The sequence below is a fragment of the Sander lucioperca genome, chromosome 19, assembly GCF_008315115.2.
Source record: "Sander lucioperca isolate FBNREF2018 chromosome 19, SLUC_FBN_1.2, whole genome shotgun sequence".
Classification (NCBI taxonomy): Eukaryota; Metazoa; Chordata; class Actinopteri; order Perciformes; family Percidae; genus Sander; species Sander lucioperca.
The window spans coordinates 16,208,490-16,233,669 of NC_050191.1; the positions used below are offsets into that span (position 1 = coordinate 16,208,490).

General features: G+C 42.2%; 1 protein-coding gene across 10 annotated transcripts in view; it reads left to right on the plus strand.

Annotated features, from left to right (window-relative positions):
• sash1a (SAM and SH3 domain containing 1a) overlaps nucleotides 1-25,180 on the plus strand; it is a 259,596-nt gene that overhangs the window by 214,344 nt on the left and 20,072 nt on the right. For 8 of the 10 annotated variants that reach the window (XM_031322607.2, XM_031322598.2, XM_031322599.2 and 5 more), the window contains exons 2-8: nucleotides 1,593-1,721; nucleotides 13,511-13,561; nucleotides 13,670-13,719; nucleotides 18,576-18,616; nucleotides 18,842-18,931; nucleotides 19,011-19,123; nucleotides 20,375-20,473. In XM_031322607.2, the coding sequence (XP_031178467.1) occupies nucleotides 1,677-1,721; nucleotides 13,511-13,561; nucleotides 13,670-13,719; nucleotides 18,576-18,616; nucleotides 18,842-18,931; nucleotides 19,011-19,123; nucleotides 20,375-20,473 (489 nt within the window). In that variant the 5' untranslated portion in view covers nucleotides 1,593-1,676. The remainder of the gene's footprint in view (nucleotides 1-1,592; nucleotides 1,722-13,510; nucleotides 13,562-13,669; nucleotides 13,720-18,575; nucleotides 18,617-18,841; nucleotides 18,932-19,010; nucleotides 19,124-20,374; nucleotides 20,474-25,180) is intronic. The other 2 variants (XM_035995559.1, XM_031322601.2) reach the window with 1 other exon arrangement.

The following is a 25,180-nucleotide window of genomic DNA, read 5'->3' on the forward strand; positions in this document are numbered from 1 at the left end:
ACTGTGTGTGTGTGTGTGTGTGTGTGTGTGTGTGTGTGTGTGTGTGTGTGTGTGTGTGTGTCACTCACAGGGATCCATTCATTTGTGGTCTGGCACCCAGATAGGGAGTCCGGTTGAGAAAGACAGAGACTAAGAGAGACTGTTCGGACCCTGCACAGTGACTCAATGCTAGCTGTCTGCCTGGCACAGATTAGATCAACACTGATGAATATTCAACAGTTTGCCATCACTGCCAGAATGGCCTACATTTTTACCAAAGCAAGAGTTGAGTATCGCTTCTCTCATACATTGTACAAAAGAGATGCCTCTTCTTAAGGGCTTAATTTAAGGAATAAATTAATTTCTCAGAATGCTTCTGGTATGATGGAGGTCATTTGTTTATTACGTCAGTCTATATTCCAAACCTGAAACGCGGACTGACCCTAGCTAACTTCATGATCAAGCTTTATGATTCAGGCCCCTTGGGTTGACAGTTTATATTTGCTGACTGGTTTTCATAGAACCCAAGTTTAGACCTAACTCAGAGGCCACACTCTATCCAAAAAGACGCCACACTCTATCCAAAAAGTATTCTGTTAGGTAATGTCTTCACTGTTTAGAGCACAGCTTCCTCCCTCAATCCTACACACGTCTTCCATACAAAGACAGGAACTTTGCTGATCTAAACTACAGCTAACCGGAAGCATGTGTTTGTGTTGAGTTCGGTAAATGTCTGAGGACGTAAAGGCCATCCTAGATATGAGATAATATACAGACCTTTTGAGTGGTATTTTTAGGTTTTTCTGTTTGTATGGAATATGTCTGTAGATATGGGAACAACAAATGCCTCTGTACATATGTGCTGATGAGTGATTATGTTTCTATACCTGTGCCACCCTCAAGCCATGCCACTTTTACCCAAATGCATACCTAGAGGTACCTTTTATATGCCACTTACACTTGTAAGTGTATGTGACAACGGTTTAATAAAGCTGTGCTGTGAAGGATGGAGGCGGATGTACTTGTCACACAGTGTACTGACTTGTGGTTTTCTTTTTCCTCACCTGAAGCTAGAGCTGGGCAATATATCGATATTATATCGATATCGTAATATGAGACTAGATATCGTCTTAGAGTTTGGACATCGTAATATGGCTTAAGTGTTGTCTTTTCCTGGTTTTAAAGGCTGCATTACAGTAAAGTTATGTCATTTTCTGAGCTTACCAGACTGTTGTAACTGTTCTATTATTTGCCTTTACCCACTTAGTCATTATAATAGTCACAATAGTCAACACTACAATATCATTGCGGTATTGATATCAAGGTATTTGGTTAAAAATATTGTGATATTTGATTTTCTCCATATCGCCCAGCCCTACCTGAAGCACTGGTGGGATGTTGAAAAGTGATATAAGCTGCATGAAAGAGTGAATAATAGCATTTACTGTTAGTTTTTCTTTTGTATGCATGTGATGTTTTAAGTGATTCACCAAATAACATTCTCTAAATTTGCAAATAAATTTAGTTTCTCCCTTAGAATTAGATTATCAGCTTTTCTTTCTTGGGATGCCGTAGTTCCCAGGCTAAACTATTCCCTCTCTTTGTCTTTGCAGGATGGTTCTCTGGGCAACATAGATGACCTTGCCCAGGAGTATTCTGAGTACTACAATACCTGCTTCAGTGACGTCAGTGACCGCATGGAGGAGCTACGCAAAAGACGAGTCTCCCAAGAGCTTGACATGGTAAATGCAAACTCATACACACACGTACAAAAAAAATGGTTTGAGCAAAAACAGCTGTAAGCTGCAACATTTCTCACTCTCTACCCAGTTTGCATGCTTATAAATTGGAAATTTGGACAAATTATAATTTTCTTTGCAAATCCTTTAATAATGACCCTAAAAATTCCCGCTTTTGGAGTACAGTCGTGGCCAAAAGTTTTGAGAATTACATAAATATTGGAAATTGGAAAAGTTGCTGCTTAAGTTTTTATAATATACTTAATAATATCTTGCATATACTCCAGAATGTTATGAACAGTGATCAGATGAATTGCATAGTCCTTCTTTGCCATGAAAATTCCACTGCATTTCATTGCTGTCATTAAAGGACCTGCTGAGATCATTTCAGTAATCGTCTTGTTAACTCAGGTGAGAATGTTGACGAGCACAAGGCTGGAGATCATTATGTCAGGCTGATTGGGTTAGAATGGCAGACTTGACATGTTAAAAGGAGGGTGATGCTTGAAATCATTGTTCTTCCATTGTTAACCATGGTGACCTGCAAAGAAACGCGTGCAGCCATCATTGCGTTGCATAAAAATGGCTTCACAGGCAAGGATATTGTGGCTACTAAGATTGCACCTAAATCAACAATTTATAGGATTATCAAGAACTTCAAGGAAAGAGGTTCAATTCTTGTTAAGAAGGCTTCAGGGCATCCAAGAAAGTCCAGCAAGCGCCAGGATCGTCTCCTAAAGAGGATTCAGCTGCGGGATCGGAGTGCCACGAGTGCAGAGCTTGCTCAGGAATGGCAGCAGGCAGGTGTGAGCGCATCTGCACGCACAGTGAGGCGAAGACTTTTGGAAGATGGCCTGGTGTCAAGAAGGGCAGCAAAGAAGCCACTTCTCTCCAAAAAAAACATCAGGGACAGATTGATCTTCTGCAGAAAGTATGGTGAATGGACTGGTGAGGACTGGGGCAAAGTCATATTCTCCGATGAAGCCTGTTTCCGATTGTTTGGGGCATCTGGAAAAAGGCTTGTCCGGAGAAGAAAAGGTGAGCGCTACCATCAGTCCTGTGTCATGCCAACAGTAAAGCATCCTGAGACCATTCATGTGTGGGGTTGCTTCTCATCCAAGGCAGTGGGCTCACTTACAATTTTGCCCAAAAACACAGCCATGAATAAAGAATGGTACCAAAACACCCTCCAACAGCAACTTCTTCCAACAATCCAACAACAGTTTGGTGAAGAACAATGCATTTTCCAGCACGATGGAGCACCGTGCCATAAGGCAAAAGTGATAACTAAGTGGCTCGAGGACCAAAACGTTGAAATTTTGGGTCCATGGCCTGGAAACTCCCCAGATCTTAATCCCATTGAGAACTTGTGGTCAATCCTCAAGAGGCGGGTGGACAAACAAAAACCCACTAATTCTGACGTGAAGTGATTATGAAAGAATGGGTTGCTATCAGTCAGGATTTGGCCCAGAAGTTGATTGAGAGCATGCACAGTTGAATTGCAGAGGTCCTGAAAAAGAAGGACCAACACTGCAAATACTGACTCTTTGCATAAATGTCATGTAATTGTCAATAAAAGCCTTTGAAACGTATAAAGTGCTTGTAATTATATTTCAGTACATCACAGAAACAACTGAAAAAAAGATCTAAAAGTAGTTTAGCAGCAAACTTTGTGAAAACTAAGATTTGTGTCATTCTCAAAACTTTTGGCCACGACTGTAGCCTCATAGCGTTACACAGTGTAATTTCCACAGTCTTAGCCAACAACCTGGCAAGGAACAATGGCATCGGAACACGAATGTGTGCTAAGGTTTAAGACTTTCCCCAAAGGCAGTATGCCTTTTCTGGATGTGAATGCAGTGGTGTTCTGGGGGTCCATAGAGGGGGGGGGGTCCTTTTCACAAGGATGTAGGGTAGTGGGGCACCCCTTTGGTTGCCAAGCTGCACACAAATGTATGAAGGAATGCTGCTAGTGCTGCTACAGAGGGCCTCACTCTGTGCAGCACACTACCACAGGATGACAAATACAAGAGTTGTGTGTTATGCTAACTTCATAATTGCTCTGACTTATTCATGGTGAATTTAATTGGTTTGAACCCTTAGAAAATGCTATTGCTGCAAATAACAAATAACTAACAAATAAATATGAAAAGTAGCCACTTTTTCTGACTTAGACCAGGTGCTTCTCTACAGCATAGATCTGCTTGAAAGAAAAATGTCCAGCTTAAATAAAATGAGGCAGTTCGATGTCACAAACATAATAGCACTGCCTGACAAAATAATGATTCAGTTCTCCCTTTGCTCCAATGATATCATGTTACCTCAGCTTTTCTTATTTTAGCTCCTGTCCAAATAGTCTCTGCTCATATATTTTTGTCTGTGATTACTGGTTTTCCTGTTCAATAGGAGACATCTTCTGCTTAAAGGCAGCCATGTGGGTTTGGTTGGGTTGACAGGTATGACTAGGATGGATAGCTGATTTATTGTGCTCTTCCTTTAATGACTGCAGACAGACATCCTCTTCTCACAGCTTTCATGAGAGGAATTGGAAAGCATAAATAATCATAGCTGTGGATACGTAGATGCATTTTGATCATAGGTTAAGTGTTCTCTCTTCTCTCTGTGTGGCCGTCGTGTGATGTCTGTGAAGGTTCTCAGTCATCCAGGTCCTAGTTATCCAGGAAGGGTTAAACTCAAAGGTAACCAGACTTGGTTAAAAGGTGCTTCGAAGACGTTTTGTCTCTCCTTCGAGAGACTTCTTCAGTTTAAAATGTGAGTGAGTTTCACAGTAATATGGATTACCTCTGGACATTTTATATTTTGGGAAGGTTTCATCCTGAGGAGATAAAACAGGGGAAGAGGAAGCAATCAGGGCAGATTTTGCAGCACGGGTGTAAGAAGAGCGGAGAAGAGCGGAAAAGAGCAGACTGGGCCCTGAGCCTGAAGCCCAGGACAGGAGGAGGATAAGGATGTGAACAGAGGAAGACGAAGGGAGGAGGATGAGGGGAATGAAGAGAAGGAGTGGATAATGTAAGCCCTGCAGCTGTCCCGCCACTCTGCAAAGTTTGGCACCAAAATATAGGAGAAGGGAAGAGAAAAAACATGAAGGAAAGACTATAGGTCAGGCAACACCTTATTGAGAGCTCTTTAAAGTGCAGTATCAACCCACGATACTGAATATGGATTGAACTTTGCCTTGCATTTCAGTTCAGTCCTTCTAAAATTAGGTTTGGGGAATATTCAAGACTGGAGCGGCCATTTCTACACTGAGGGTAAAAGTAGGTTGAGACAAAATTCCTTCTCTTAGGCAATATTTTTCCACTTGGCTTGATACCTTCATAGACTGAAAGGCTGTGGCACAGTATCTGTAAAATGAGAATAAAAAAGTGGAATGCATTGTGAAAGTAATAAACAAGAGGAGACCAGGAGAAAGACAAGCAGAGCACGAAAGATGAAGTGAGAATAATGCTGGCCGAACGGACAGCCACACCCAGTCAGGAAGAAACAAATAACTCTTGTATTTTGCGTGTGTACCCAGAAATCAGTGGCTTCAAGCCAACGTCGTGCCGCCTCCCTCAGGACCAATAGCAGATGGTTAGAGAAGGTCAAAATGTCCAAGAGCCACGTTAATGGGGAGACATTTAGCAAGTTGCACTCCTGAGGGACTTGCCCTTTTAGGGAAAGACCTGTCACTTGTAAAGGGTACAGGATGGTGGGTGATGCAATCATGTCTCCACAAGACCCACTCCCTCTCCAGTCATTGTCTTTGTTCTTTTTACAACTCCAAATTTGTAGGTCGGTTCTTTTCTATTTTTGACGGGTACCTCTAATCATTTCACATCTCTCTCAAAAACCTTTTGGGACCCAGAAGGTTACTAAGTCACTCCAATTAAGGGGCAAAGGTCACCTTAGCTTTGACGTGTCCTGGTCTTCACACTCCGACTACAAAAGGAGGCAGAAGTCGAGATAAAGGAGGTGCTGGACCAGGAGGCATGGTGCCATAAGAGAGGAGTCTAAGGTTAAGTCTATATATGTGAATTTTGCTGCTGACAATACATTTGGCAATTTGCTTTTATAAAATAATAAATAAAAAGCCCCCGGTGTCTGGTGTGGTCAGCGTGGTCACACCAAAGAGAAAGAAGAAGTCCTCTTATTGACTGTTTCTGTTCTCCAAAACTGTGTCAAGTTGACTCCTAGGCCAAAAATATTACTGATCTTTTTTCTTTCTTTTTTAAAACGGGAACCTTTTGGTTTCTGTTTGGGGGTTTTGGCTCCTTTTGAGAAATGTTCTTGCAACACTAACATTTTTACAAAAATGTGTGGAGTTTCACATTTGTGTTTGTTTTCACTTGTTGTTTGCACAGCGTGTCTGACTGCCAGCTCTTGAGGGGCCTCTCACTTAACAAAGTGACGGCTGTCTGTTGTGGTAAAACGCTATTAGGAGCTGATGATAGAGGCTCTCTCAAAGATGACTATCGATGTACCCACTTCCTGCCTGGTCTTTGCTGAGTTGTTCATCTTCATGTTAGTTTTATGAGTAGTGGGGACACAAGGGGTTGAATAAACATCCCCCTTTGGGAATGTGACCTATGGATTAGTACTTTCATGCACAGTTTCCCAGCGCTCCTATAGACAATGCGAGTTTGGATGGCTCTCACTGGCATGCTGATTTGGTGGTGCACAGGCTCATTAGTGGAAGTGATAGAAGGTACTGAAAGGGAGCAAAGAGTTTGGCAAATTAAACAAAACCTGTTGTTTCAAGTGAAAGGCCAGGCCAAAGGGTGAAAGTAAAGATTCATATGACATTCAGAGCATTTACTGGTATTTTTATATTGTTTTGCATTTGTTATATCTGCAATATTTGACCAAAACCACAAATAGTAGATCATTTACATATATGCAATTCCTCTAATCAACATACACTGCAAAGAGCTATACATTTCAGATCATCCTTTAAGCAGGCCTATGTTTTGGATAAATGCTGTAATTTGTAAAATTAAGTGTATAGTCTACTTGCGTATCATTTGATTTCCAGACTTCAATTACAAAGAAAAGTAGTTTTTGTATTGTCCTTTTTAACTCTTATGCCTGCTCTTAAGAGTGCTCCTTTTTTCAAGATAAGCTACTTGTTTTTTACAGATGGGTTTAAGGAGGGAATAAATATTGTTGCCTTTTTTTTTTCACCCTGAAGCACCATTTCCTTTTGCCCTGCCTCTGATTTATGTGTTAATCAAAATGCTTTCTTCAAAATCAGGATATTTCGTTCAGTTCTTCACTTTCATGAAGTTCAGTAAGTGAACCTTTCAAATTTGATCTATAGATAAATGTATGAAGACAAAGACAATTTATGAGATCTGTATGTACTTATTGTCTGACATTCTTTTGCTATAACACTGTAGTTGCTACTGGATGTGAAAACATTCCAAAACATGGACATAGAAGCTCCAAGAGTCAGGCGTGCAGAGACTGGTTGGATAATCCTTTTATAACCAACGGGGAAAAACATCAAACTAGATATTAGCATGTCTCTCAAACCACAGCGATGGAACAGATGATGTACATCAAATATAAATCAAGATGTATCATTTTGGAATTTGTGGTTGTGGGGCGAACGTTTTGACACATTTCTACATGCTGTAAACCGTAATGAGAGATTGCAACAGTATCCTTGGTAATATCCTTGAGAGTAATTTTAAAGTCGTGGATAAACAAGCAGGCCTTGAAGATAAAATCCTTTTGATGCTTTGGCCAAACTCCTTCAGTCGTTGGTCTCGCTGTTGACTTCATAGTTGAAACACTTATGACACAAAAACGCCTCAGCTGGTGTCGGATTGATGTGCTTGCCTCAGGAATGCTCCGTAATAGTTTTCTAGTAGCTTGACAGTTGGGGGTCAAGACTCAAGTACAGACTTGTGTTTTGTTTTGTCATGAGGTGAGGAACAGTGTGGTTAATGTGCTAATGCCTGCGTGAAGTTCAATCGTCAAAGTGGGTCAGTTCAGCAGGGTTAAAACTACAGTGTGGAAGAATGACAAACTGTAATGTGTGTAGTGAATTTGGCTGCTTATTTGTCCTTTCTACCTACAGGTCTTTTGCCTATAAACACGGCAACTCAACAGCAGCCTTTATTGCTATAAGATTACTTTCAAATGATGTTGGCATAGCTCCATTATTGCCATAACCCTGGTGGAAAGCAAGTGGTATATTTGTAATTTATTTTATGATTTCAGCCTTGGCTTCCTGACTCTTGGACTCATTGGAATTTGTAATAAATCTGGTATTTGTCTTGAAATACCAAAACAATGATGATCCTCATGGCTAAGGAATGCTCTGCACTTTAAAAGCATGCAGGCCTGTGCTGCAAGTATGCACACGCACACGCACACACACACACACACACACACACACACACACACACACACACACACTTTCAGACACTTTTAGAGGTGTAACAGTGTGTGTAGCAGCTCAGAGGTGGCATTGCAGACTGGTTTATACTGCCTACTGAGAAAATGTATTTTCCTGCTTTTGTGCGTGAGATTTAGGGTGTTTTCACACCGACAGCCTTTAGTTCGATTGAATCGAACTAGAGTTCGTTTGGGCAGGTGAGAACACGGCAATCGAACTCTGGTGCACATCAAAAGCGGACCAAAACAGTGTACCGAGACCTGCTTGAAGAGGTGGTCTCGGTACGCTTTCCTTCGAACTCTGGAGCGCTTCGTTTGTGATGAGTACGTGATCCGTACTCGAACCGCACCAACTATATGTACTCTGCAAGTCTGAGCCAATGTCTCCTGTAGTCAGGTGTGTTTAGCAATCTGCGATGCAGAAGGGCAGCAAACTGTAGCGGCTTGCAGTGTTTCTATCACAGAAATAGACTGCAGTCAAGCTTGCCGTCCGTCACTCGTATCTCCGTGGTCAAACCAGCTGCCGCTAAAATTGGAGACAGACACCGGCAGAGCAGTGCGAAGTCTCGGTGATCAGAGCAGACGTAGTCACGTCTCTTACGAAACAATGTCTGATCATTTTAATGAAATGAGCTGGTTTGACCCATAGACAGTATATAAGTTTGACCACTAGACCAGAACACAGGACCTTCTTCCTGTATTTACTTTCTTGCTCCCGCCCTCAAACATATCCAACCAGTAAGAGGGCTGGACGTTCTTGCCTGATTTGTAATGACGCATTTTGGTACGCTTGGATTTTTCCAGGTGTGAAACCAAACCAAACCGACCGAGGGCAAATCGCTCCAAGTTTACTAACTCACCAACTGATTCGGACCAAAGCAAACGAACTACAGGTGTGAAAACGCCCTTAAATGGCAATACATTAGTGTGTATAGAACTTTCTGTGAGATCTTCCAAATGTGCCAGTTCTACAGGCTTCCATCGCACCATACTGGTCCCACCGCTGACGTATTTTTCTGGGCTTGCACCAGGCGTGCCAGTTGGTGCCTGTACCTCCACATGTGCAGTCCTACCTAGCAACCTCATACCCACCCATACCCAAATTTACCCAACCATGCCAGTTGGCGCACATTCACTTAGCCACGTGGTCCCTCTAGTTTTGCCGCAAATCTGCTACTTTTGCCTCTGAGGTTGGCAGAAACTCTACTGGGGGAGCTTGTGCCTTCGGTGGGCTTTGCAGTCATGTTTGGACTAAACTGCTGCTATTTAACACTCATCTGTGTTCCTATCCTTTCCCTCTCATTAACAGAGTCTGGTGCTGCTGTAGCAAAGCAGAGTTTAGATGTAGTTACTGGGTTAATGATGGAAAGCAATGTGATGCAGTCACTTTACAGAAGCTTTTGATGCTAGATTCCATGTCTGCAGACATAGTGATCCTAATTAGCTGGAGCTTTTCCTCGTATGCTCCCTTACCGTTTTCTCTTTTATTTTAACTCAATTCACCCATGCTTAAGCAATCAGGGTTTTGCATTCACATCTCATTTGCACGCACACACACAGGGTGAATTGTGCACAAACAACCCAGTGGACATCTGGAGGGAAAACACATGCACATTCGCACGCATACGTGTCAAATCGGGGTAAATAGGGCAGTATCTCAAGCTGATGCTGGAAAGTTCAAGTAAAGGATAGCATGCCCCCACTGGGAGTGTGTTGTGAGATCCAAGTCTCACGTACAGATAACCTCTCAAAGCTGCATCATTTGATATTCTATTTAGTGTCAGTTACGTTGGCACCGTCTTCACCGTTCACTTATGCTTCTTCGTTAGCGATGCGCAAGTCTGAGAGAGCTAATTTTCTCTCCACGTCCTGTGCTGATCGGCATTTAAAGGCAAACGGGATGTAGGTTTTGTTTGTTTTTTAGCAGATCGTTTCGCCCTCCCACCCCCTCCTTCCATGTCAGAGATGGCACGCACAGACGGGGAGTAAAGGGAAGCTGAGGAGGAGCAGGAGGAACACAGAGCTGCTTTGTGTCTCCGTCTCTTAGGAGCTCTGTATATGGAAGTGGAGGCGAGTTGAGTGTGTGTAGGTGCTCCGTGGTTTGGGTATCTGTCTAGGTTTAATGTCTGTGGTGACACGATGTGGCCTTGTCAGGGTTTGTGCCTGCCTGTGTATGTTTTATGTGTATCCATGTGTGGTGTGTTTAAAATAATCTTTACGAACCAGTCAGCACGGTGCCTGTAGTTATCCATTGGTGAGACTGGCATATCTTTTCTGTCACGGCAGTCTGCTCAAGCCATCAAAGAGGATCTGATAGCAAAAACAATCTGCCACTACCTTTGTGAAAAAAATCTGTGACTACATGTGCATGTGAGCACACACCTTGTTCCTTCTTTATGTGGGTTTTTCTCAATACACCCACATTATTCTGCACCATGCAGTTGTTTAAACAGAGTGGGCTGCCAAAGATGTGCTTGTTTAAGGGATACATGCATTGTTTCTTTGTCTCACATAAGCTCTCCCTCTGTAAGAAAAAGGCATCCCAGATTTCCCTTATGTGCAGCCTGGCAATGCAATGAGACCAAAGCCTGTATGTCTTTAGGTCTGCTAGATGAGGTTTTTATGACCTTAGGCAGGTACCTGCTCTCTGACTTATGGGATTCCCCATACTCCCTGAGATGGACAAGTTGTTTCAGAGCTTTTCCGACATTACTTGATTTACTTTCCGAAGAAACGTCCAGACCCGTGTCTCTGTCCGCTTGATCACTGTAACAGGCAAATAGATAAACAAGGCAAATGGGCTAGGAAGACTTGTAGTGCTTAAGTTAACGTTAAAGATGAAGCCAGCCAGACTGTCTCACTAACATCTTGACTGTCTTTCAGGTGATTACTGTTGTGATAAGTGTAGGGTTCGGCTAATTTTGAAGCTTTTAGCCACCTCAGCACTTCCTCCTGCTCTTAATAACTGCAGCCTACAGGCTCTTAAGGAGCTCTTAAAGGAGGTCATGTCACTTCCAAGTCCTTTAACTATTAGCCTCTCACTGACTCATGCACAGAGGGTGAGGGTATGGAAGGATTGTTCCCCCTTGCCCAAAGCCCAGTCAAAGTAGGTTAAACTACAGGTCACTCTGATTAGGAAGCATGACGGACCAAGTGCAGGAAGTGTTCCAGATTTGGCTTCCCGTGACTGTTATCCTGCAATCTAATATCTGAGTGTGGAGATAGAGAATGATGCACATTTATCAGAAACCACTCATTTCCTATTACCATTTGGGAAACTCCAGATTCAATTAGTCTTTCTTTGTGGCAGCGGCGGAAAGTATCATTTAATGGTTTTAGGGAGCTAGTCACCTAGCAGCCCTCAACCTGCTTCTACTATCCTAACCTACTTGGCTGATGTTAACTCCTTTATCGAAGCATACTAATAATACTGTACTGCATACTGTAAGATAACCAGTTAAAATGCTACTTTGGCTGCCAAGCAGAAAGACTAAACTCTGTCCTTTCTGTACAAGATGAGGACATTTACTGCGACTTTAACACTAAGCTGATTTGACAGAAAGCATTGGTATTCCAGTAGTCTTCAGCCTTGACAAAAAAAGATCAACCTTTGGGAGAAATGTTCTCATCTGAGAGTAATAACACTTAGGGGTTTACAAGGGAAAGTTTTGTGTTAATTTTCACGTTTAGCAGTCCCATAGAGGAACAGGATAGGCAGCTTTTGCACATGTACAAAAATAGAACTAGTCATATCAGCATCTGCATCATGAGCTATTTTCCATAAGTCTGCCCTGTTTGGTAAAATATTAAAAGTCAGACTGAAAGTAGATACAGGAACTTCTCTTAGGTTTTATTTTCTCTTCTCATTGGGACCTGAGGAATATCAGCGAAACCATGACATTTCCCCTCCCTTAAAAATGGCCCACAATATATGGTAGCAAACAGGTCATAAAAAAGAGCTATCCTTAATACAACTTTTACTAAATCATCTTGTTGATTAACCACCTCTGTAAGCTTATTCATTTATTTATTATTAGTCATTTATAGTCTGCATACTCATACTATTGTCAAGCCTGCCGCATGTATGCATTAAGTATTTTTCAGTTAATGTGCTCTAATTTTGCCTCCTTATGGTATCTCAGCATAACTGAAGCAAGTAATAGGGGCTTGGTTATCCTTGGGTTACCCTCCTAGCCCATGCCAGAAGGATTAAAGGCACATGGAGAGTAAAGCCACACATGTGCCATTGTGCGACGAGCAAGAAAATGACCACTAGAAATTAATAAATAAATTATGATGACATCTGGTCACTACCCTTCAGCAACTCCCCCATATGTTTCTGTGGTGCTTAATATAACACAGTACAATACTATGTTAGCATTGGGCGAGTGTGAGTACAGAGGGTTAGGTAATCTCCTCTATGAGAGTTCAAAAGCACACAAGAACACACAACCGACAAACTATGCACTCGACCAATCCCTCAAGGCCGTTCATTGGCTTTAAATAATCACATGCTAAGGTTAAAATGGAAGTTGCAGACATGTTGTGATTGTACAGCCTGTGTCTGTCTGTAGAAGCATTTGGTTTGAGGCACATCTGTATTTGGCTATGCCATGATGAGAACACCTGCTTTAGACATACGTAAGCACCAGCGCTGTGTAAACAGCCCTAACGGACATTGTGGGCTGGAGAAGCTTAGCAACATTTTGCAAGTGAAGAGAGGTTAACAAATGTGCTATTTTCCATTGATTTTGTACAGGATGTTCTTTTGAGTAATTTATCCCTTAAATTCATAGCCAAAGTCTGGGTATATCGTTTCCATATAAGCCATGTGTGCTGCCATTTTATTTAGTCCAATATGGAATATTGTTTTCTAAAGCTGAGGCAACCCGGAAGGTGTTGCCTTGTGTGGAGGGAGGTGCACACTAATATCACTGTAATCATACCATGGAATTTGTGTAGCCAATTACGTCGGTGCTTTTGTGATATTTTGTTCTGCTAGGAAAGCCAGGACTTCACCAGGCTGCACCACCGCCCAGTGGTATTCAATAACAGTCAGAACAAGTATTGCAGGTTTGGGTACCTGTCGCAAGACTTGACTTGTTGAGTCGTATATGGCTGGGTTGTTGGCGTGCGCACACGTGCTCGTGTTTGTTTTCACTGAGATGCAGGTGTGTCTACATGAACCTGACTAAAGAATGTCTTTCCCACATGGCGGCATTGTTAAACATGATTTTCTGTAGTTGACTGTCCTTTCTTCTCCATATACAGATCTTGTTTTTCCTTTCTGGTCTCTATTCTTTGCTCACAGTTAATGTTATTAAGGGACTGACCCTTGACACTGACATTTGACCTTCTTTCTTCTCCCTCTCTTGTCATTCTTTCAGGAGAAACAGGATCCAAGCAGCGCATCCCTGCAGCTCCGTTCTGAGATCCAGGTAAGCAGAGACACTGTGCACAAAAGCCTTTAGCTTCTTTAATTCAGCTTTACACAATCTTTGGCAAGAAAGTCAATCTGACGCCTCCCTCCTTCTCTCTGTCCTCAGGAATCATTAGGCTTCAGCAGTGAGGTGTCCACTCCAGAAACAGACAGAAAGTAAGTTCTCCCCCCCCCCACACACACACACACACACACACACACACACACACACTGAATCACTGTAACATGTGACAGAGCCATTGTGGAACCATGAAACAGGATTTGATTGAAATGTGTGTCTGTTGCATGTCCAAACAATATGCAGCGCAGCCTGCGTCTGGATCGTATCAAACCGTACATGCCTGCACACATAATCATGGATCACACTTAGCCTTTCTGCATGTCTGCAGCTGAAGATTGAGAGAGCCAAATGGAAATACACGCACCTCCTTATCCAGCACGTGTGACTGATAGATCTTTTATGCGACAGTTTGTACATAAGGTCTCTGACCATTGGGAGTAGAGGTCAGCTCCTCAGGTGGAAAACTCTTACTTCATGGAGGAGCTTGGTGGTGTGTGAGTGGGGAAGTTGACATAGGTTCAGCCACGGCTGACCTTGGTTGTAGATGTAATTGAACATACATGAGTGTGTTTCCTTTAAAGTTTCATCCCAAAAATGTAAATGCTTTAAATAAATCCCTAATAGATAAAGCATTAACTAATTAATATAAAGATGATTTTTAAGTGAGTATAAAGGAAATCCACCTTCCACATTAATAGACATCACACACATGACCCATAGTCGGCCCCTCTAAGCTCCTTTGGTCACATCCCTGCTGTGGTTAAAGGAAAACCACTGACTGCTTCCTTCGGCTGACCTGCTCATTCTAGCAGCCCTTCTCTGTTCTCTGGTCGTCCGTGCTTCCTTCCTGCCTTTGTGTCCAGCAGGGGAGAGAGGAGGGGAGACCTTAGAGGGGCGATGGCCGAATGATTACAGCAAAGAAGCAAGAGCAGGATGGAACCAGGCATGGGTGGGGTTCCTTTTCACTGGTTCCCGTAACACAAAGTGTTCATTTATGCTTACCGCTGTATTTTGTGTGTATTACATTTCTCCACCATGGCACACCATGAGATCATTGTTATACACATTTAAAGCAATCCAAGTTGGTTGGCAAAACAGCTCTCTCAAGGCCATGCTGTCAAAGTGATTTTATTCAGTGCAGTCACGCACATTTGGCCCCTTTTTTTTATTTAAGGCATTGTTTTTTTTCAAAGAATCTCTGTTACACAAGACTTAAGGTCAAGAATATATTCAAATGTTTCCTCACAACAAGATTTCAATACAGAATAAATGGCCCATTGGTGGTAACCAGAAAAATCCCCATCACATTTAAAGAAGAGATTTAAGTGGAGACAAGAAGTGGACAGATAGATTAGTGCAAGAATTGGGAGCCCCAGTCTAACCCCAATGCCATGTTTGCCAGTGCCAAAGGTTAAATAAATCTTGGTGTGACTTAGAAATGATCTCCTTTATCTCTGATTTTACCATTTTCTTTGGTGTTTGTTTGTGACCATCACCCCTGTGTGACCCCCAGTGGAATTGTCATGTTCACGTGACGACCACGTGCGGCAGAGGAAGCGCATACCACAGACATGATCTCTTCTCCCATGGCTTTATATGTTGCACAGACAAATGCTGCGGATGATGGGAACCAGATGCCAAATTTTTAATGACGTCTCTCTGCTATTCAAGAGAGTCCCAGAAAGAGCCCCTAACTTCATCCTGTCAGTCTGGTTTCTTTCTGTCCTCTGTGCCTCACATTCCCTCTCTCATGAACATTCAGACTTTGTCTCACCTTGAGTCAGTTAATCTCTAATGAATTGCTCCACATTTACCTGTCTCTTCACCTTTGTCATTTCCACTCCGTCCTCCTTATGTCTCTTCCTTTTAAAGCCAAAATTCCATTTCTGGTGTGGATGTTAGATATGAGGATCTTTTATATCACCTTTATCTAATTAATCTTATTATGCTCAAGGACAATATGTCCCCCATCCAAAGCCTCAAACTGTCTTTTTTGTCATCCATCCTTCTCTGCCAGCCCCTCTACTCTCACTCACCCCAGCTCTGTTCTTTATGACATTGCTTATTGTCCACTTCCGCTGTGGGGAATGGGTTTCAGGTGATTTATCATGTGCAGGCAGAGTGATAGACAAGCCCCCTCCATTCCTCACGACACATTCCTCAAAGCCTCATAAGAGGCATGCACGCTCACATGCACAGACACGGATAGCCTCATCATCACCTCGCTGCAGGACAATAGCACCCAGAGGAGATTACCCAGACTTCATCTTGGGCTTTGCCACCCCTCTGTCGGTGTGTCTCCTTGTCACTTTGTTGGCAGGAGGTGGGCAAGGCTCCCATAATGCCTGGTATGCAAGTGGTGATGACAGAGTGCTCTCAGAAGGATGGAGGGTTCAAGCTGGGGACTTCCTGTTTTGGAAAGTGATTGATTGGTGGGTTATTGTTGCAGAGAGGGGACAGCACGCTTATCAGTGAAGTTAAAAGCAGAGGTAAATGGACCTTGATGAAAGCATACATGTGCACAGACACATGTTGATGATTGGCTCTAACAGGGTTTTGTAAGTTTGTACAATTACAGGCAGTTGTTCTACTGGAAGCCAAGCTTCTGCAACTCCTAATCAGATGGAAATGTAAGCTGTGCCATGTGAAGAATCTGTTAAGGACAACAGTACCATGTTGGAAAACTACTTTGTTAGCGTATTTACCACTTGTGGCTGAGTGTTGCAGCCCTCGGAGAATGGAGCACAGGAGGCAGTGTGTGTATGGCAGGGAAATACATGCACATGCAAAAAAAGTTTAGTTGTTCTATTGTGTGTGTGTGTTTTAAAGGTATGAATTTCTATTTCCCTTCCATATGATCTTCTGTCTTCCCCTTCCATGTGACCTCTGACTTCTTCCATGACCTGTAAAGAGGTCCTCCCTCTGCTCTTCCTGTGGACACTGCCACTGTCGAACAAGGTCGCTGCCTTTTATTGTCTCTACCAGAGACACCGGAGATCACCTCGCTCCAGGTGGCCAGCCCTGTCATCACCATACACACATGTGTGCAATGCTGTGATTTATGCTGAGTGCACAGCTGTGTGTCCAAATCTGGCTTTGTGCTGGTTTATCATCTTTCCTGGACAGCAGCTCTGTCACACAGGATGCTAAACCTGTGATTCATATTGCACCATATGATAGCTCCCTACGCAGTCACTTATTCAGTCATCCTGTTTTTCTTACCATATATTTTCTACATGATTACTTGTGTTACATCTCTGCAGTCGTACTGTATGATTTTAACACACCTACAGCTATAACACACATAAGTGGAGCCTCATGCTATAACATAGACATCAGACAGTCACAGGTTATCATTTCAACATCCCAGCCAGGGAAAGCATGGTCAGACATATAATTCCCACTCAGCAAACTTGCAATTCATTCATAGCTCCAATTGCATTAGCTCATGTTTGTAACACTTAACAACTTTCACCTCCCTTACATAGGTTCAGCCAAAGTTGAGATACTGTACTTAATATTATGCAGAAAATAGAAAGTTGGCTTCATATGCTAATGAGATTTTTTTTTAAACTGTTAAATGTCCTATACTCAATGCAAAGAACAGAATTGAAATAGAAAGGCATGCCAAAGATTTAAGGTTAAACCAATTAAGTTTCCTTGCCACACAATGCCTGGACTGACAATGTCTTCGAAAGACATTTAGGCTCTTCTAAAGTGTGTGAGCTTGCGGATGTGTGTGAGTGCATGCATGTGTGCGCTGCACAGGAGGTTAATTTATAGAGCATGGAGGAGGGGGGGTGCATCGCTGCCAGAGAAAAGCCTCTATTGAGTGAGTTCTATTAGCATTAGCTTTGGCTCTAGCATATCTGAGAGTGGGGATGAACAGAGGGGCAAACCATACAGGCCTCCATTCAATTAGCATCTCATTATGTTGCCATGGCAGCTGAGTTTTAAGCCACATGAAGATTTCCCATTGCACCAAGAGAGGGTTGCCATGTCTGACAAACATATGAACGAAAACACACACACACACACACACACACACACACACACACACACACACACACACACACACACACACACACACACACAGTCAGCCACTGGAGAGGGAAGTGACCTGTTTGTCTTGTTTTGATCCTGTCATACACTCTCACATTGCTTCACTGGCAGCCACCTGTCTTTCTGCCTGGCTCAGCAGCTATATGTGTGAGGATGTGTAAAAGGAAAGAATAAAAAAGAGTGAGACAGTTTGTCGAGAGATTTACTTAATAGGTCTCGGAGGGTCTCAACTGACAAATGTGTCGCTCTTATCTCTCCCCCTATGATTTATTCCCTTTTATTTTTGATTGGAAACTGAGTGCAGTCCATGTGTCACGAGGGGCTTTTGAGTTGTTATTTTCTCCTTGTTAGTACTGGTTATTTAGGAAGCTTTATGGACATATGGACTTTTTTTACTCAGTTATTTTCCATCTCGAGTCTGCCCTGTGGTTTCTCCTCCTCTCTCTCTTTCGCTCCTACTTTTCCTCTTCCTCGATTACATACTTTCCCTCTTACCTTTCATGTACTTGCCCTCTCTTTTTATTCATCTCGTTGACCTTTATTTATTTCTTTACTGCTTTTTAAATACTTTGTAGTACTCACTATCTTCATCTGACCCTCTTGTTTTTGCAGCAGGTCATCCTCTCCTCTCCTCTCCTCTACCTTCTCCCTCTCAAGCCTCAGGAGCCTGGCTTTGCTGTCACGTAATACCACTACTGACCCCAAGTGGCAGACAGACAGAACTGCAGCCCTCCTTGCCAAAAACGAACACTCATAAACAAAGTTACAATGTTCTGAAGCACTGTGGTTGACTTAGACTGTAGACTGTATGATGAGTACTGGGAGTAGGAAGAAGAAAGATACATTTTTGTAATGTTCATTCATTCTTTCTTTACTTTTTTCCTCCCAGGATGCCTCTGCATAAATCCAGCTCTGAAGATGGATCTGGAGGTAAATTGAGATGCATTTTCAGTTTGTTTCATGTCATCTGCCTTATTATGTTTCCTATAAGAATATCCTAAAATGTATTACTCCTGGGATGAGATTGAAAGAAAGGAATAGCTGGATAGACATATTTGCATACGGGTCATAAACTCTATTGTTGCAAAAAATTGAGGGATATACCTATGCAATGCAATTGTATGACTTGAATATTGAAACTGCTTTTGCGTTTAGGTAAATGGGACAATAAGAAGAAGAACAAATCTTTTTGGCAGAACTTCCGCAAATCTCAGCACAAACCAGTCATGCGACAGACATCAAAAGGTTTGTGTGGCTTTATTTTTCAAATCTACTGAAATAATGTTTCTCCAAATTTGACCTCTCTTCCCTTTGCACCCTTCAGGAGAAGACATAGGCTACGTGGCCAGTGAGATCACCATGAGTGATGAAGAGAGAATCCAACTTATGATGATGGTGAAGGAAAAGATGATCACCGTTGAAGAAGCTCTAGCTCGGGTAGGAAGCTCCACTGACTTACGGCCCCCCCACCCACCCCTTACCCGAGCCCTTCCCTTAGAAGTGCTGGCATGTAGCTTCCCTTCAACCCCCAGATCCCTTTACCTCACCCTGGATTAGTTTCCAGCTTTCCCTCTCTTCTGCTCCATATTCCGACTATAGGCTTACTAAAACGACTCACTCTTACTAACCTGTGCGAGGCCCCGCATTTTAACCCTGCATTGCCCTCTTTACACACACACACACACACACAAACTCCAAACCATTGGTGTTTCCAGAGGTTCAGGAGTCTGGGGATTTTAGGGTGTGAGCTCTTGGTGTGTTGTTCAGTTCATAATTGCGAGGTTGATGGTCATAGTAACTCAACAGCCCCATCTGTTGGGGGGGATGCTCTGGTGCACTGTGGTTTTTCTCTCTAGGTGGACATGGTGGATAATTACTTGGCTTTCCTTTAAATTTCCTTACATTTCTTTTTCATTCAATTTCTGATGATTGTTCTTTATTTCTGTGCCAACTTCATCTCCTTTCTTTATCTTCCCTTCTTCCTTTCTGTCAATCACTTTCTGTAATGTCTTGCTCATGGGTAGCATGACTCCAGCTGCATTTGAGCACTGGACTGCTCTCCACAAGGCAGATCGTTAATAATCTTTTTACCCTTTTTTTTCTTCTCCAGAACTTTGATTTTCTTTTGGCCAATAGCTTGATCCCAGCTTCAGTTAAACTGAGACACTTCCAACCAATCATTGATCAGCCTTTTGTGGATAGTTGATCTGACTTCTTTTTTTTAGCATAGTGGTACATAGTATGTGTGTTCAGGGATGTAGTGGACTATAAACCTAATAGTTTCAATCTGCCTTTTAGTCCACTTTTCTATTTAAGATGTATGTGTGCTCAGGAAGGCAGACATGAATCTTCATGACAAAAAGTTATTCCACACAAATAAAAAAGGCCATTTACAGAAGTATATGGATATTTTAAGATAAATTAATGCTTTGTATAAAACATAATAGACTTTTAGTTCATTGATTGTTTGCAAATTCAGGTTACAGATCTTTATTTACCACTACATCACTGGTTGAGTCCACCTTCATGTCTGTGTGCTCGTCTGTCTGTATACTCGCACCACTGTGAATGCACACAATTTGCGCCTATCAATTGTCTGTGAGCATATGGATAGATGTAGCATGCCGGGTGAGAATGGGTGTCCCCACCCTGTTCCTCTGCCTCTCTAAACTCTTCTTCTCCACGTAGCTGAAGGAGTATGAGCGCAGCAGACAGTCCAGCAGTTCTGACACTGCAGAGTGGACTGAGGGATCTGCATCCAATGTAAACCAATCCTCAAACTGCAATGTAAGTACACCCCCCACCCCATTAATCCGACACCCCCCAAAACCCTGACCTCTTGCCTTTTACTCTATCTCTCTTAACACTCTCAACCGACCTCTCAACTTTAAGTTGGATTTTTTTCAGCCAAGGAGGTTGTGAAGGAGGACGCCCATCGTTGGTTGTGTGCATGGATGTGTGTGTTTATTCAGATGTAAATGACTGTAAACTGAACTAGCTTGATGTCTAGACTTTAAATACTATATGTGTATAGACTTTCCTTTTAAATGTTTTTAATTTTGGACATTTTTATACGCCATTGCATAAACCTCCTTTACTCAACTTTTATCTTGCCTTCCTTTCCATTTATTTCCCCTTCGTTCTCTGCTCTTCATTCATTGGGCAAACTACAAATCCGCCTTTGCACATACATTCTCTCCACCATGTCATGTGCATCTTGATACTATGGGTGTTACCTCTGTAAATCTTGGCCCTTCGCTTACCTCGTTTTTTTTAAGGCTGCACACATGAATTGGCAGTAGGGCTGGGCAATATATAAATATTATATCGATATCGTGATATGAGACTGGATATCATCTTAGATTTTGGATATCGTAATATTGTGATATGACACAAGTGTTATCTGTCCCTGGTTTTAATGGCTGCATTACAGTAAAGTGATGTCATTTTTTGAACTTACCAGACTGTTCTAGCTTTTCTATTATTTGCCTTTACCCACTTAGTTATTATATACACATTAATGATTATTTATAAAAAATCTCATTGTGTAAATATTTTTTTGTAAGCACCAACTGTCAACCCTACAATATCGGCGCAAAATTAGGTATTTGGTCAACAATAAAGTGATATTAGTTTTTTTCCATATCGCCCAGCTCTAATTGGCAGTCACGATGAGACATATGCAATATGTTATGAGTCCTCTTCCATATTTTATTGATCAGGTTAGTCCTGTCATGGGCATTTGAAATATGTCTATAACAAAGTCAATTTATAGGGTCCTATAGTGACAAGGAAATTGTCTTTTGGAAATTTCTGTTTCCATCAATCAGTTGTAATTGTAACTTGCAGAAAGCCAAGTGGAGTGTCACACAAAATAGCTGTTGCCTCTTGCAGTGTAATCTCAGTGATTTTTTTTCAGCTGTGATCCATGGAGAGAAGGCTTCCTTTGAGTGAGTCGAGACCTCTGAGGTTTCCTTGTATTGTGGAGCTGGAGCTCAGACAATCGGGTCCTGTTGGATGCAGTGTTGTGTTTGTTGATGATCTGTCAGTTCATCTCTCGTGTGTGTGTGTGTGTGTGTGTGTGTGTGTGTGTGTGTGAGTTTGAGTGTGTGTGAGTTTGAGTGTGTGTGAGTTTGACTGTGTGTGAGTTTGAGTGTTTATCTTTTTTTTAAATGTAGGTCAGATCTGATGCAGATTCACAGTGGTTTTTCATTAGTTCTGTACAGTATGGCATCATATGGGAATAGCATGGACACAGTCTCACATGCAGACCCACTTTTCTTGAGAGGAAATGAGTTTATCCAAACACAAATATTCCAAGTACTGTGAAAATAATTCCCACACATGTGTATAATTGCTATTTTCAAATGGGCTACTAATTCCTGACTAAACAGCTCTGATTTTATAAAACCAGTCTCTTGCATTTTCTCTTGTCTACCTTATGCAGCTAAAAACATGTGCATTTCATGTTGTTTCTTGTAGTTGAAGTAAATGGAACATTCACCACAGCCTTCACACAGATTTAGCTTTAGATCCAGCATAGGGTTGCATTTCTATAGTCACTATTTCCTTTAAGTGGATGAATGACTTCAATGACTGATGTGCTTGACCTCTACACATTCATAGCTGCCTGTGTGACTCTTTTATGGTTTGCATTTCTAAACTCAAGAAAAGCAGACATACTATCAGTGTGTGTGTGTGTGTGTATATATATATATATATATATATATATATATATATATATATATATATATATATATATATATATATATATATATATATATATATAGTTACTATCAGAATCAGTAAAACCATGAATAAAAATGCTAAATAGTTTTATCATCAAGGGTCCCTATTAAATTCTTCCTCTGCGTAATGATTGACGATTTCCTTCCTTATGAAAAATAGGTTAATTATGCCATACATAACCACAGCTCAAGTTCTATCTGGCTGTTTGATGTGTGTGTGCATAGGTTTGCTGATCATCTTATCAGTCTGTCAACCCTCATGTTACAACCAGTTGCTCACTTCCTGTGGGAAGAAGATTTATCGATCAGGGGGGTTTACAGACAGGGGAGAGGATGGAAGTGTTACTGAAGGAGTATTGTTGAGAGGAACACACAACTCGGCTCTTGAGGCTATGAACAAATGCCAGAGCTAGAGGCAGAGAGGAAACAAGGGACAGAAAAATAGGGAAGATAAAGACTTTGCACTTAGACCCAGGCCCTGAAAAGGGGGGAGTTCTTTGTCCCCTCTTGCCCTGAGTTCCAAATTTGGCCACTTCAGGAAATATTACTACTCTGCTGGGGCCTCTATTGGTGTCACATACTCCCCCCTCTCTCCCCGAATGAATGGAATTAAGTCATTCCCAAATTCAAATAGGTAACAGTTTTCCGTGTGTGCTTCTATACAGACATGTTAATATACAGTTCATGCATGCAGCTGACATGTTTGCAATCTACAATCTTTGGCTGCTCTGTGCCTTTCTTTGATGCTGTCTTCCTCTGGCGATCGGAGCCCACATTCCATGGCTGGCCATTAGCGTTGTGGGGGCCAAGGCAGGGTCAGAGGGGCTCAAATGCTGGGATTGTTCTCCATGCACAACACTCCTTTTCTCTGCTAGCTGTTCGGCACGGCACTTCCAAACAGTCCCTCATTCCTCAGAGCTGAATTCACTAACAGGCTGCATCTGTATCTGCCAGCATGTGCACACGGGCACAGATATTATTTTGGATTATGCATGCATGACAATGTGGTCGCCGCATTATGGATTTGCGGGACACACTCTTGCTAGCCTGTTGGATATTAACACAGAAAGCGGTACCCTGCTGTTTTAAATGAGGTGGTAAGTTTTAAGGCACATTGGTGCTCTTAACTGTTTGAATTAGTTTCTTTTATGATTGTTCTGTTTTTGTGGTGCGGGGGGACAAAAAGATTTTGTATCTGCACCATGAGGATGTTGGTTTGTAGTTTTTTAAGTTTAACTGCATCTCCAAAGTTATGCCGGCCTTTAAGCCCTGCCTGATTCATGGCCTCTTATGTTTCTCTCTCTCTCTCTCGCACTCTCTCGCTCTCTCTCTCGCTCTCTCTCTCGCTCTCTCTGTGTTACCCTGTTTATGTGCTCATTTGAATGGATAGTGTTCAGAACTGGGTTAGGACTTGTCACCTCTTTACCATCTCATAGTCCTTTTCTCCATCTTTCACACAAAGAAGAAGCACAAATCATGTGGGTTAACTATGAAATTACTAAGGCAGTCATCCTTCACATAGTTATTGCCACATATGACTTCTTACGAGACACTTCTCAATAACAGTTATTAAGAGGAACCAAGATACAGGAGTGGACTCCAATCCAACCTTTGGTGATCTCACAGCCTTTTGACCTCTTATCAGTCCTCTCTGACACAGACTTGTTATTACATTACATTACATTACATTATCTGAAGCTAATACACTCTGCAATCATCCAGAGCAAATGGAAAGTTGAAGGAGTCACCAACTGTAGCCAGAATTGTGTGGTTCAGTTGAGGGATTGTCAGGAAGAACTGGGCTGAGGGGCACTGGATTTATGAGTTTTCAGAGCCTATTTCTGCAGTTTTGTCAGAGGCCAAATGAATGGCTCTACCCTGGTTCTGGTCTGCTGAACAGATATGACTGAAGACCTACAAGTTGAGCATTCATCTCTAAAAGTGGTGAAGTGGAGGTGAAGGGAGGTAAGTTTGATAGAGTGGGCTTGCATGATGCCACACTGATTAATGTGGTGTTTCCTTTTCCAACTTGGCAATAATTGGTAAGGTTTTTTAACAATCCCACGCCTGCAGGAATCAAAATACCATGATGTTGCTAAGGTGGTTTGGCGCCATCAAGGATTTGTGGACACTGTCAGATCTGTTTGCTCCAACCAAGCCGCACTTATTAACATCATCCCTACTGTATTTCAGCAGCCTCTGAGCCAGGCATGTGGTCAACAACAGCAAGAAAGCGGTTTCTTCCTTGTTAGCTTCAGAGCTGCATTGTATAAGACAGAGAGCTGAGCCCTGCAGGCCTGCTCTGTCTAGTTTTGTGTTGCATGCATGCTTGTGTGTCTCTTTGCAAGCGATGCAGTCACCCTCGACTGTGGAACTGGCAGCGTTTGACAAGAGAAGTGGTGTTGCTGTGGAAACCATGTGGCAAATAGAAACAAATTAAGTTGTTTGAGCTCCATGATAATGATGGTAGTTCCTGCCAGACAATCTTCAGGCCAAAGCTCGACAAATCAGCGTCGTCGTCACCACCATCACATGGAGGCCATAGCGAGACTATGCTCACACATATGCATACACATATAGCTCGGGGAGTTTGTGTGTGCTCCAGTTGGGAGTAGGGTGTTTGTTTGTGTAAGTGATGAAACTGTTTGTGACTTCATTATTGGGTCTCTTTTCCACTCCACTATACAGTGAGAGAGTTTAAATGCAGTGGTCATCAATGTAGAGGCAACATAATCTGATAATCTGA